Raw genomic sequence first — 14,308 nt, forward strand, 5'->3', positions numbered from 1 at the left:
TCACTGGTCTACCCGCTTCCGTCGCCCGCAAAATACGTTATGGCGACCCGCTTACGTGGCAAAAAGGTTTGTATTTCTACGTGGATTAGAGAGTAAGTAGTGGTTGAAGTAGGCATTTATAGAGCCAGTAGCCATCGTTTTCTCCGCAATCTCTGCAACCCTAGATTCAAGCTCGAACATCTATGGAGAATTTGCAAAAACAGTTCTTCATCACTGTTCTGATCTTACTCCTCCATCCCACATTACACTTCTGAGTTACTTGCTTTAGTTAGAAAACCTTTTGTGAATTCCAAATTTGTGGAGAATTCACCGAATATGTCATTTGTTTATGACATAAATTTCTCTGTAGCGATCGAACATTCGTGATTCCTTTGCTTGTTGCTCGAGGTTTTTCAGATTCCGGCGAGAAAGGCAGGTGGAGGAAGGAAAATAAGAAACAGATACACAGAGAAAGAGAGAGAGTGAGGCGGAGTCGGAGTACGCCTTCTCGTCTCGTCATCTTCGTCATGTTTCAGCCTAACCACCAGGTTTTCATCCACTCTCTCTGACCTTTTGTGCTCCCAGGAGAGAACAACAATCTAGGGTTTCCCTTCCCATGTACTTTGGCATTCTTTCTGTTCTCTCCCTGGAGTTCCTTTTTTTTTTTTTTTCTTTTGGGTTACATTCTGTTTGAAATGCGAAGTAATTTGCGTGTTTCGAGACTGAATTGGCTGGTGGTTTGGCCACTGCTATTTTGGCTAAAGGAAACGTCATCCTTTACCGGTTTTTTAAATTGGGCCGGTCTTAGGTGAATGGCCGTTGAAACTGTGGGAGCATTGCTGTCAATGCTGTGTTCGTAGAATTAGTTCCATATAGTTAAGAACTCTAGACGTTTATATTTTAATGGTGCTTGAAGTGTCAATGCTGGCTAAAATAGTGTTCGTAGTTTAACAATACTTGAAGTGTCGTGAGATCTGAGAATCAAACTGTACTGGGAAATGTATCCAACTGGTTCTACTCTGCTGCTCCACCCGACCTTACTTAGAAGTGCTTGATCAAGAAATGTCTGCCATGGAAACCAACATGCAGTTTCTGGTTCTGTCTTCTGTATTTCCCTAAACTCAACTTATGTTAATGGTTCTGTGCTTTGGCATGTGTTTTCCGGCTCATTTAGTAATCTCACTTGTTACCTGATTTACCTCTTGCTATAAATAGCCCCAAACCTTGTATGTCTGCCTGGCTTGTAAAGTGGAGCATTGGTTATCAACCTTGTAGATGAGAAGAGAATTTGCACAATGGATAATATGAAGTAATACCTGAAATAAGTAGCTCATGCATTCAACAAAAGGCCATACCTCGCCAACTGTAAGTTGGTAATGTAGTCCTAAAAGAGTAAAGGTTGCTATGCACGGTTCGTGAGGGAAGTTCAGACCAAACTGGAGTGGTCCTTCACCATAGTAGAAATACTTCCTAGAAAAGTGGTCAAGCTAGTGGATTTAGATGGGATTGACTAACCATTTTTTACTACTATGGATCGGCTAAAGAAATACTATGTCTAAAGGGAATGTAATTTACTTGAACAACGTTATGACCTGATCCCCTCTGAGGGTATTTAGACAGCTTGATGCAGTTACAGTGAAGTTCGGTCTGGCTAGAACCCCTATTCTGAAATGCTCAAAAAAAAAAAAAAAATAAATAAATAAAAGAGAGAGAGAGATGAAGAAAAGAGCTATTATGTGACATCCTTCCAACCTTGAAAGAAAAGACTGTCTTTGAAAAATGTTTGTCAAGTAGGTTCCCTTTTTTTTCCTGCCCAAATAGATGATGGTATGGTCTACTATACCCAGTTGTTCTCATGTAGATCCCACATGGAAATTTACTCCTCAACCCTAGGTTTGGCTTGTTTTGCATAAGGCATAAAAAATACACAAAAAGTTTTTTGGCCTCACACCCATAATGCTGTCGAGTTTTAATTTGGTGATTGTTTACCCTCCCCCCAAAGAAAAAAGTTTAATTTGGTAATTTTTCTTACATTTCGTCACCCATGAAATTGTTCTAGATACAGAAGAGCGGATCCCAACTAAGTCTTCTTTTCTTTCTTGCTTTTTTAATCCTTGTTTCTTTCATTTGGTTAATAATAGTTTTTTTTTTTTTTTCATGAGGTATATGCTCTGATAGTTGACCGAGCTTTTGTCCTTTCTTGTTGGTCTTCTTTGTACTGATGCGTGCCAGAAATTTTGGGCTTCTTTTCAGCACTTGATTTCTCCGAGAGCATTATCTACCCGAGAATCATCAGCATTGAATCCTGTGGATCGGAATGATCCCTTTGGTATAGTGGAGAGTGAAACACAAAGGGAAGAATTTCGTAAAGTGGAGTTCATTGTAAGTTGTAATCAATTCGAAGATTGGTCCAGTCCTAATTCTGGAACTCCCTTGGAGCCTCTGTTATTTTGAGCATATGTCAGAAAAGCAACATAGATATATCATCATGTAGTTTTTAGTCTAGTCTAGTCCATGTTCATTATGTTATCCATTGACAAAGTCACTGTCCTTGGAATAGGCGCAGTTCAACCAGAAGTAATGTTTTCTTGACCTTATTCGTACAGAAACTTCAGGATGAACTACAAAATTTAGGGCTAAGAATCAAACACCATGAAGAGAATCTTAAATTTTTGAAGAACTGCAAAAACAGATTGGAGGAATCAATTTTTGACATCCAAGGTATTTTTTTCCTCTTCTTTTTTGTACTTCATATAGCACACACAAAATTTAAATGCATCAATGTTAAGTATTGCTCTACTAAGATAAGTAATTTTGTCAGTTACTCGGGGGAAATACCATTCAAGTGAAGTCAAGAATGAAAATGAGAATAACAACCACTTTCAGACTGAGGAGGACACAGTTGAACAGATACTGCGGCATGAGAAATCTGCAGCTGCCATATTATACCAGCTGAAAACTCGTCATGGGACTCAGGCACCAAATCTAGCCTTAACAAAGGATGTGTTGGGTATTGTAGCTACACTGGGCAAAGTAGATAATGATAACCTTAGTAGGTTAGTTTCTGTCAGAATTTCCTTTTTATTTTTATTTCAAGATATGGAGTGACACAATAGTCATAGTTATACTATATGTTTCTATTCTTGAGTGACTATGACAGAATAATCATTTTTTATTTATCATAACTCAGTGTCCCCTCCCCACCCCAACCACAAAGACATCATATGGACCAACCTGTATTTTTTTTTGGGGGCCAATGCTCAAGAAAGTTCAGTGAGTTGCATTATTTTGGACAGTTAGACTTACTATTAGTGCTGACTATCATTTGGTTTTTCAGATGGTTATGGTAGTCTGGGAAATCTGTTTTTTGAAGGTTGCCCACTGATTGGACACTTTATCAGTGAGGTGGCCTACTAATTTCAATAGATGTTGTAAAGAGGGAACTATGAAAAGAGGAGCATTGTGAGATGCCTTATTTTGTTAATTAATGAGGTTTCACTCCATTCTAACATTGATTTTTTTTTGGTTGAAATTCTAACATCGATTGATTTACAGAATTCTGTCAGAGTATTTAGGTTTGGAGACTATGCTGGCAATCGTATGCAAAACATATGAAGGCGTTAAAGCTCTGGAGTTGTATGACAGGGAAGGCAGGATCAATAACTGTACTGGTCTTCATGGACTTGGATCTACAATTGGAAGGCCCGTGGATGGCCGATTTCTAGTCATTTGTCTTGAAAATTTAAGGCAAGAATCTCAGATATTCCCCATGTTTGCAAAAATCCGACCCACATTCTGAATATGCTTTTCCGTGCAGGCCGTATGCCGGTGAGTTTGTAGCTGATGACCCACAGAGGAAGATTTCTCTTCTGAAGCCAAGATTGCCAAATGGGGATTGTCCAGCTGGATTTGTTGGCTTTGCTGTGAATATGATCATTTTGGACAGTGCAAACTTATTTTTTCTAACTGGTAGTGGACATGGCCTCAGGGAGACACTATTCTATAGCCTTTTCTCACGGTTACAAGTATATAGAACAAGAGCAGAAATGCTACTTGCTGTCCCTTGCATTAATGACGGTGCTGTCTCATTGGATGGTGGAATTATTAGAAGCAATGGTATCTTTTACCTGGGAAGTAGGTAATCCTCAAGTTCCATTAATAGCTTTAGGAAAATCTATTGGCAATCAAGTTTTTGTTGTATGCATCTCTTCAAAAACAATTTTTTGGTACAACTTAGTGCTTTGGGATCATGATTCTTATGGCTTCTTAGTACTTTGGGATCATGATTCTTATGTTTTCTGTTTCTTATATAATTCAGTGATTACCTATCTGTCCTATATTAGTTCCATAGTTGTCAAGGCAACTAGATGACCCAAGGCATTAGAGGGGCGCCTTGGCATGCTATATATGGAATATAGCAATGATAATTTTATATGATTATGTATATATGCAACATAGAAACAATATCAATGCTAGCTATGAGAAAACTAATTGGTGGGGCATAGGTAGAATGAACCCTAGGTTCAGGCTAAACACCTCCCTTACAAGATCCCAAGCAAACCGAAACAAAATAAGTCAACAAAAGTCCAATATAGGGATTATCGGTTCTGACCAGAGAGGGTCAAAACAGGGTATCTGCCAGGTATATTTGAGAGGGTTCTTGCTGTGATATAAACCCCAATATGAACAGCATATAACCAGTATTCAAAAAGATGAAAATCTCCCACAGTCTCAGGTTAAATCAAATTCCAGCAAGCACACAAGTAACAGATGATAATAGTACTTTATTGCAGGAAAAATAGAGTAATAGAAAGAAGAAAGATCACTATGGCTTCCCCAAGAACAAGGATCAGAATCTCACTGTCTCCAAAGATTTCTCATACCCCTTACTGAATCCCACAGCTTTACATTGAAGAAAGTTTATTTGTCTCTAGCCAATGGCCATTACAAGTTATTTATAGAAAACTGAATAATAATTCTAATCTGACTAGGAGAGAAAAATCTTATTGCTAATAACAAACACAACTTAAAAAGGATACATAATTTTAAAGGGAAAGATCCCACATGCAGGTGAGTGTTCCAAACTAACTAAGCAACTTAAAAGACAACTTCAATTAACAGGCTAACTAAACTAATAAAGCATATCCCTTTTTCCTACCTTCTACCAATATTTTAGGCCCTTTAAAGTGACCTATTACAATGTAAACAAATGGGATCAAAGGCCCAACACTTACATAACCCAACCCAAGGATTATTTCTAACAAAATAAGCCCATTTATGTGGGTTCTCTGTATCACTAACGTATAATAAACAAAGGATAGAATATAATATAAGGATCTTCATATTTAAAAGAAAAACAAAACAATATACATAAATCAACGTAAACTCGTAGTGTAAAAAACCTGATATAATGTAAGACGTAATGTCAAAAGGCCATAAGGCAACACCTAGGCGTCCAAGGCAGTGCCTTGACAACTGTGATTATAACTAATAAATGGCTTATGTTTGTTTCGACCAGAAATGCCTAAAAGTCAACTCGATGGCTTAGTCGTTGGTAGATGTTATTTGGAATGGTTTATTAACTATATCTTCAGCTGAAAGACTTATTTTTTAAACCACTCTACATGCTTCTGGGACATTCAAAGGTACCATTATTGATGGGGAGTCATTCCAGTCAGCTTTCGATTCCACTTCTATCCCATTGTCTTATGACCGTGTGCTGTTATACATAAAAGAAGGGTATCACATGGTTAATTTTTTTCTTTTAAAACTTGTGGCATCTTACAAGTAGTTGCTGCAACTTGACACTCAGGCAATAACAAAGGGGAAAAAGAGAAGGGAAATTTACCAGGAGCTGCCTAGATTCAGGGTTTTTTTGTTCCTCCAAGCTGCCTCACAGTTTGAAAATTATCCACAGTTGCCTTGTTTTGAGTTTGGATGCTGTGAAAATGTCCCAACTACTCTTACTTTTGTTGTGGGATGTATTTAACGTTGCTTTATAGGTTGTGGAAATTGGCATGTCTCACGGAGTCTGGCCATTCCTTTCATGGACTGTTTGAGGTGTTTGGTTTGAGTACCAATTTGATGAAGCTTGTTTATTTTGCAACATCCTCTGATAATGAACCTTATGTGCTTCAAGGAAAGACACGGAGGTGAGATTCCCAATAGACTCTGGAACAACAAATCTTCCCCCAGACTACATACAAGCGGAGGAGAATATGAAGAAAATGAACTGGGAAAAAGAGAGACTTCTTGAAGATATGCAAAGAGAGCAGGCATTGATGAACCATGTAAAGGGCAAATATGATTCAAAAAAGCAAGAATTTGTCAAGTTCATAGCTCAAGGCTCACATGGTCCATTTCAGGTACAGCCTTGGGCACATTTCTTCTAACAGATAATTGAAATACTTTTTATTTTCAAGGTGGTTGGGGGGGGGGGGGGGGGGTGGACATATAGTTTTGTTTTTGTCACCCTTGTGCTGCATGTCTCCTGATTAAGGCTTTTTCCGTTTGTCTTCCACTAGTTTTACCAATCTGCAACAAAAATCCATTATTATCAGACAAAAAAACGTAGGAGAAAGAACAAGGGAAGTGGGTAGAAAATGCTTTTTTTAAAGTTTCAGTTGCTATTCTAATAACATGCAATTGTGGTTCGAGTTGATTGTAACTATTAGGAAGCTTGTTTGGTTGCATTCATGAAGCTTTTACTATAGTGAACTCTCGGTATGCATATGCACTTTTACACGTATAGAAATTTATTTGGTGCTTATGAACCAGGGGAAATATCAATCAGAAAGAAAAAAAAAGAAAAGTGAGAGGAGGAAAAAGTCAACATGAACCTTATTTCTTATATGTAGCATTTGCTTACCCATAATTTTTTCCTTTTTGTGGGTGGGGAAGACAAGAAATTTAGGTGGGATCCCACCCCTTTTCTTCAGAGTTGGATTTTTTTATGTTTGAAATTTTGATTGAAATTCAGCAAAACATTTCGGTTTACATTGGGCCTCAAGACGAACTCACATTTGAAATACGAAGAATATAACATTTTCTCATAATGAGAGAAATGAAACGTCAAAATTTTGTCCAAACAATTGAAATGTTACGTTCCTTCATGAATACCAAATTTCGAGTTGAAATGGTTGAAAATGAAAAAATGAGTCGAAATTGAGGAAATTAGTTCAAATTGCTAAAAACGCTTCAAATTTGTTCAAAAACATATGAACCTTTGGGGAGATTTAAGCCTTTTCCAGACCCCTCTAAGATCTAGCGACAAGATTGCTAAAGGACTCTAGGGATGAAACTTCAAGAAATAAATAAGCCACCTAAAACTTGTCGTCTTTGTTCATGTTTTTGCTATATTTGAGCAATGTTTGAACGCTTATACTAGATAAATAGGATCTGAAACTATACTTGCTACTTTGGGGGTTTTTTGTTTTTTATTTTTAATTTAACCAATTTCGACCATTTTGAAATTGGTCGAAATCTCTAACCTTGCTCTTCCCTATAAATCATCTCTCTTTGAAGTTTATCCCTCTCAAGCTCTAAAAGGAGTTAGATACAAATTCTCCATGGAAAGCAATGAGGATGATCTAATGGTTTCTAGCGAGGACAAGTTGTAAAGTTGGGAAGGGGTCATGGTATCAGGCGGTTCGTGTGGTCCTTTGCCCTAATTTTTCAGATTATTGCCTGCACAAGATGCTCAATCAGCCAATGCTTCAAGATTTTTAAAAGGATGGTGCCCTCCTTTTCTGAGGAATGTCAGTTGATGGGAACTTGATTAAGTAAATAAACTCAGCACTGTTTGAAAGAGAGATCATTGAAATGTAAGGGGAAAAGATGCATACATGGTGGATAATATGATTGAGATGAATCACCAAATTTGATATAAGGCTAACTAAGGTGGGTAACATTATGGGTTTTCCATAAATCCAACTGTCAAAATGCCAAGTAATCAATCCACATGGTAAAAGTGTCGGCCATGTAGGAGTCCATTCCGAGAAAACTTTATCCTATTCTTTTTAAGATTGAGAGTCTGAGACTTGGGTATCAGTAAGGGAAGTAGAAATAATTTGTGCATTGGTGTTCATCTCTCTATGCTAAATGATCAGCCTATCCTGACTAATCTTACTGATCAACATTACTTTTTTTTTCTGAAAAGCATGATGAACAGTCCAGATATAAAACTTCAGATTTGAAGAAAATGACAGAGAAAGTCTTTTTTGACCATGAAAAAGCCCTTGGTCATGCTTCACCGATTCTTGGGTCCATTATAGGATCATAACCTTTCAAATTTCTTTAACTGCCTGCAAAATATGGTCGATCACCAAACTAATAGCTTTTTTCTGTTCTGCTATCATTATTAAAGTATTTCCTGCAAGATATATGATTTTTGTATTATTTGATGAACATGTTCTGATTTCTGTTCTTCTACCATGAGCAGAACCAAGTTCCGGTAGGACGAGACAGAAGCATCCATAGATGAAATTTTATTGAGCCACTATGGCTGGAAAGGGAGCTTCAGGGTTCCTCAACCCCCTTCTCCAATTGTAGACAATGTAATTGTTTTCTAGTTATGCAGAAGGGACGAGTAAGAAAGATTCAGTGACCGGAGGAGGGAGGCCCGTGTATCTTGACTTGAAACAACTGAAATGTATCCTTCCATGGGTCAGTTCCTTGGGGTTTCTTGTACATGCGAGAAGATGAATGTTCTATGGTGGGAAAACTAAATGGAGCAGCATCTTCCTTGCGTACCTCTGAAATGTCTTGTTTGCATCTTTCTTGGCTGGTGGAATTTTTGAATGCTGCGTTGCGACCAATGTCTAACGTTTTGCCAAAAATCCGTGAAATGTATTATTTCAGCGAATTTAAACTATTTGTGAAATGATACAAACCATCAACATAAAATATGTATAGTTGTGAACAAAAAAAAGGGGGAGGGGGGGGGAGTTAAGATCGAAATTTTGGTTTCGACTCTAATATTTGTGAAAACCTTTTTTTTTTTTTTTTTACACCAAATCACTCTCATACAAGCAGGGTACATATTGTTGGATAGGAGTGGAATGCATTGGAAGCAATGGCTTGCTGCATTTGTAAAAAAAAATATGCAAGATTCAAAGTTGTGTGGAATAGTTTATATTAGAGAATGTATAAGACAATAGACATTGTATACGCATGGGGATCCTCTATCACACGACAAGCCGTGTAGTGCAAATCCAAAGGTTGGGAGCACCTTGGACTGTTTGTCTGAGGGCTCTTAGCCCTTAGTTCTGCGCTACCCAAGGTAGCATGCTACGGAGAAGTCTTACTCCATTATATACTATTAAATGAGGGTTCAAAGTCAAGCTACCATTTTAAGCGTGTTTTCACTATCTCAAGAACTCAACTATGTTTATATGGCTTAAAATAGGATTTCATTTTGCACCAAAAAATATATATAAAAATTTCATTGAAATTTTGGGACCTGATTTAGTAATTTGGGCCTTGAAACCATCCACAAGATTCCAACCAAAATTTTACAATGTTCCAAAAGTTTTCGATTTCAGATCTGAACAAAAGTAGGCTGAAAACCTTGACCAAAAACCTTGATTGCGAGGAAAGATTCAGCCCCAAGGCTTTGGTATGGAGTGCGAATGCAGGGAAGTGATTGGCTGCTCCTCTCCATAGAGCCAAGGGATTAGAGAGTGATACTGGGACTGGGATGTTCCTATGTCACCCCCGTCCAGGATCACTCTCTGGTTCCTGGGCTCTATGGAGAAGAATCTTATCCTCCTTTTTATATACTCTATTGATTTAAAATAGTTCGACTAGATACCTCTGCATTTTTTATGTCAGTAGTGCAATGGTTGGGTTAAGACCAAAAAAAAAACCTAGTGCACGAAAATATACGCAGCCTCACCCCATCGGTTAAATAGACATTAGGGCAGTATCTCCTTTAAATGAATGTTGTACTTCAAACAATTTGTTTCTGCTTTGTTTAGTTGGACTACAGGACACGATAGATTTACCTGAAATAATCCAAAGTTAATCAACATTTTGGATCCCTTGGCAGATGAGGATCATACCCAAATAAGGTTTATTGAAATTCTTCTCATTGAAAACCAGTTTAGTAAAATGCACAAAAAATCTTACATAAACAAAAAGTGCCAGCTAGTGCGGTCAGCAAATGTCTCAGCTGGTTGTAATGAGGTCTTTGGGTTTGGGATCAAAATCTCCACCTCAAGCGATGGTTATGGCCTTGGGAGTGGATTTAAGGAGTGACTACATGGTAAATATATAATATATCAGGGGTGGGAGGCACACAGTCATGAAAGATGAGTATAAGAAAGCTAAATTAAAAGTGAAGGCATAGGTCTTATTTTGTACAACAAAATCCTCTTAAGGTGCAAATCTTCATGCTCCACTTGAAACAACATCGCAGTTTTCACAGAGCCTCCACATCAAGTAACTCACTGACAACCCCAAAAAAAACCTTAGATTTATCCAAAGGCTTTTAGATTACATCTTTAGGACTTCCTTTACAGGCTCCGAAATCCAAACATCACCTCAACCTGGACTCCATCTTATTTATAGCCTCCTCTACTCCAGGCATAGCCTTTCTGAAAGCTGACCACTGCTCCGCAGTCAAACTTATTCCTGTAGAAAAAGCAGAAGATGAAGGTTTATCATTAAAAGTCAATTATAATAAGCAGTCACCACACTCCTTAATGAATAGTAATCACTTAAAAACTGAAATGGTCAAAAGTGGCCAAAGTGTTAAGAATCATGCGCCCCTGCTAGCCCTCAATGAATCCACAAATAAATCACAAAAATTAGTAGACAAACTATGGTCATCGCCGCTGAAAGGATCAATCTAACAAGATGATCCCAACCACGAATCAGAAGGGCCTCCTTCAGACCCAGTTTGGGTTCCTGGATCCTCCATGACGTGAACTACAGGGGCACCCCCCCCCCCCCTCTCTCTCTCTCTCTCTCTCTCTCTCTCTCTCTCCCCCTCCCTCCCTCCCTCTTTGCATTTGACATTAAGGTGAAGGATGAAGTATCCAAAAAGTGTTTAGGTAAATCTACCAGTATGGGGAAGTTTATCCAGATATAAATACAGAACACCCCTTAAAAGGACTATCATTTTCAATTGAAGCTCACAGCAAACAGTCAAAAGGCATATATGGGAATCAAATATGATCCCAGAGACTGGTCCAGGCACCTCCTGGTGCACCACAATACCTTATGCCAAACAACTCTTAATAGGATGGCAGGTCAAAATAAATCCCCATTTCATAGAGAGTTAATGCCATCCAACTAGAAAGAAATGGGGCACCAGCAATCTATCAGGTAAAGCATGCTGGAGTATGGAGAAATCCAAAGAAAAGATTACTTTCTACAACCAAAAAATGAAAATATAAAGCTTATTCAATGATATGATGCAGAAAAGAAAAATACAACTTTAAGAATAAAAATCTAGCATTGAGACTTCCCAAACTTAAGAAATAGATGTAAATAGAATCTAAAGACCTTAGGAGATTCAAGAACATCAATATATATATCTTATGAATCAGAAACCACTGAAATCTGATAGTTAAAATAAAACAACAGTACACTTGAACAGATTATCTATGAGTTCGAAAATATTAATACATGAACACGGATCATAATCTGTCCTCACCCACTGACTTGCTACCCCCCTTGCATACTACCAAAAGGAAATACAAAGACTAGCACAAGAATCCACTTGTTATTGGTGCGCTTGTTATTGGAAACGCACCCATAACAAATAACAAACGCACCCATAACAAACATCTATGAAGCCTTATCCCAACTATTTGAAATGGATCTTTGCCTAAGGCTGGGACCGACATGAACTACAGACCATACAAATTTGCAGAATTCCCTCATAAAAGTCCATGTCATGATATTTGACAAATTCCACAAGAAGAATAGATCTAATCCAAAACTCATGTATCACTGGAAAATCGTTATAAAACAAAGGAAAAACTTGGGTATACAAGCTGATTGATTCAAGAAAACGCCCCCCCCCCCCCCCCCGGCTTCTTTGGTTTTAGTTGATATAAACTTATTCTGCAAAGTATATTGCAAGGCAGACTGAATAGAGAATAATGGATGATTAGGACCACATATTGAAGAATTTTATGTCACAGCCATCCCAGAATTAATCCATTGGTTGGAAGATTTGGATAGGCAGGCCTGCCACCAGAACTGATGTCCGAAGTAGTTTCCACAAACATGCGAACTTGCTATTTGACGGCTCGTAGCTCAATTCACATGATCCAAAGTTCAAACGATTACTTTGAAACAGAAATTACAACACAATTCTTGTTCACCTAGAAGAAGCATTTCCCTAACCATATTCACTGGCGAATACACCAAATTGTGCAATGACCATATAAATACAACACCGGGAGACTGCGGCTGGTCAACCCAGGTAGGAAAAGAGAACATGTAATGGAGCAGCTCCATGAGGAAAACATAATGTATGACCCCAAATCATGCAAGTTATGAAAGGTTGCTCCGAAAACCGTTTGTGATGGAATGAAACGACAAACAATTCAGCTCAAAACTTGTACAAGGGAATATCAATTTCGCAGAGATATCCACACTATTAAGCTATAACTTATATACATATAACCACAACAGGCCTAATGCCCAACATTTTATAGTACAGTGAAAGAAAATTGAAGAAGTAGTGACAGGATTAAAGTAACTACCTTTGGAGGAAGGAAGCTCCTTTCCATCTCTTTCGTAGTATTCCCTTATCGACACCAAAGTTTTCCCTCTAAAATCCTGAATCGTAACTCTTCTCTTGTTCGATAACTGTAAGAAATCCAAGGCTCCATTAGACAAATAATTCCAAATAACTCTGAAAGCTAACTAGGGTTTGTTTGCTCTCACACTTTGCAAACAAACTAGGGTTTTGAAAAAAATTTGAGACAGGTACTAATGTTTCGAAAGGGACATTAACGAATTTGCAGTAAAGAGCAACTTACCCTGCAAATAATGAGATCGCCCTCATCGTCGTACTCTTTCTTAGAGATAATAGGCTTCCTCTTCCCCTCACCTCCTTCATCTTCCTCCTCTTCTTCATTTTCTTCAATCTCTTTGTTTTCTTCATCCGCTGCAGCGACTGCCTCCGCCTGTTGGCCGTCCTGCTCCTTGGAAAGCAGGAACGATTCGACTACCTTTCTGACGAAACGCTTGGGACCCGAACCTGAAAGATCGATCCCAAGCTTCTCGGCAGCCATGGCCCTGACCTTGGACTCAGTCATCTCGTTCATGTCTGAGTTTCTTAAAACCTCCAACACAGTCTCCTCCACTTCATGTTGAGTTTCTGGTTCCATTTCTGCTTCTGGCCAAGATTATCAACTTGATCAATTTCATTCTCTCCCGTCATATCCTTTTTATAGCAATGATGGGATCGGACCGATACCAGTATCGGTTTTCAAAATGGCCGTATCGGATGGTTTTGCCCCTCATAGATGTCTATTCAGTGCACCGATAATGATACAGATCGGCCTGCAACCAACACCTAAAACCCATGTGTATTGATGTCGCCATTTTTTTTTCTTTTATTACCAGTTTCATCTATAATATAATTCTAGAGACTTCCTCGGGTCTCAGATAATTTTTGAGTTAAAAAATATCAATATTGATAAAATACGAGTCTAGCCGTATCACCCGTAATTCAAACATTAATAACTCTTTTATCGATATTTTCAATCCGTATTAGTATCAAGTATCGATGATACTGATATGTATCAGCCGTTACACTGATACAATCCTGATACTAAGAACCATGTGAGACTTGGGCCGGACGAAAGAGAGAGAGAGAGAGAGAGAGAGAGAGAGAGAGAGGCAACTCTGTGAGAAAAAATGATCATGGACCACCATTTTAGTGAGATCTAAACTATGAGTAAAGAGAATGGATTCACCTATAAATCTGCTCTATTTTAAAGGTTCGAAATGTCTTTTACTATTTTTTGACACTTATCTAAGCATGATGATTTTATAAAAAGAAAAAAATATCTAAGTATGATGATGGCTCTTCAGGGTGACTTAAGGAAAACTCAGTCCATACTCCATACTAACGAAAAGTTGATTTTAGGATCACCATTTTGGGAAATTGAAAACCCTATATTTTAATACAGCCAAAAGTAGCCATTGGGTTATGGTGCCAAGGCGAATTAAGGCATTCAAGGTGGATCAAATTCAAAGTGGCTGGACGCCGCTCAGGCACCAGTCCAAGCTGAGCCGTCTGGACGCCTAGCGACAAGAAACCTCCAACCCAAAGTACAAAGATTGGCAGCACAGTTGTACTGTG

At 38.3% G+C, this 14,308-nt stretch overlaps 2 protein-coding genes across 5 annotated transcripts; one reads left to right on the forward strand and one right to left on the reverse strand.

The window, feature by feature from the left end:
• Positions 1-104: 104 nt before the first annotated feature.
• On the forward strand, positions 105-8,883 carry LOC122068069 (protein DEFECTIVE IN MERISTEM SILENCING 3-like). Of its 4 annotated transcripts, none has more exons than XR_006136968.1 (8): positions 105-527; positions 2,233-2,361; positions 2,586-2,700; positions 2,801-3,035; positions 3,535-3,726; positions 3,797-4,117; positions 6,124-6,344; positions 8,420-8,883. XR_006136968.1 is itself a non-coding variant. In XM_042631916.1 (8 exons), exons 1-8 carry the CDS (start codon positions 507-509, stop codon positions 7,522-7,524), a joined length of 1,260 nt encoding a protein of 419 aa, XP_042487850.1. In that variant the 5' UTR covers positions 105-506; the 3' UTR covers positions 7,525-8,114. The 4 variants fall into 4 exon arrangements, 2 of the variants coding, with proteins under 2 accessions (XP_042487850.1, XP_042487849.1); XR_006136969.1 differs by lacking the exon at positions 8,420-8,883 and adding an exon at positions 7,504-8,114; XM_042631916.1 differs by lacking the exon at positions 8,420-8,883 and adding an exon at positions 7,504-8,114 and having other exon boundaries at positions 6,119-6,344.
• Positions 8,884-10,283: 1,400 nt separating this feature from the next.
• LOC122068065 (RNA polymerase II transcriptional coactivator KELP-like) lies at positions 10,284-13,393 on the reverse strand. Its single transcript, XM_042631903.1, has 3 exons — positions 12,978-13,393; positions 12,699-12,804; positions 10,284-10,611 (listed from the first exon to the last, which is right to left on the reverse strand). The coding sequence occupies exons 1-3, from the start codon at positions 13,326-13,328 to the stop codon at positions 10,517-10,519; spliced, it is 552 nt and encodes a 183-aa protein (XP_042487837.1). The 5' UTR covers positions 13,329-13,393; the 3' UTR covers positions 10,284-10,516.
• Positions 13,394-14,308: the final 915 nt, after the last annotated feature.

This window comes from Macadamia integrifolia, unplaced genomic scaffold (genome assembly GCF_013358625.1).
Source record: "Macadamia integrifolia cultivar HAES 741 unplaced genomic scaffold, SCU_Mint_v3 scaffold337, whole genome shotgun sequence".
Taxonomy (NCBI): domain Eukaryota; kingdom Viridiplantae; phylum Streptophyta; class Magnoliopsida; order Proteales; family Proteaceae; genus Macadamia; species Macadamia integrifolia.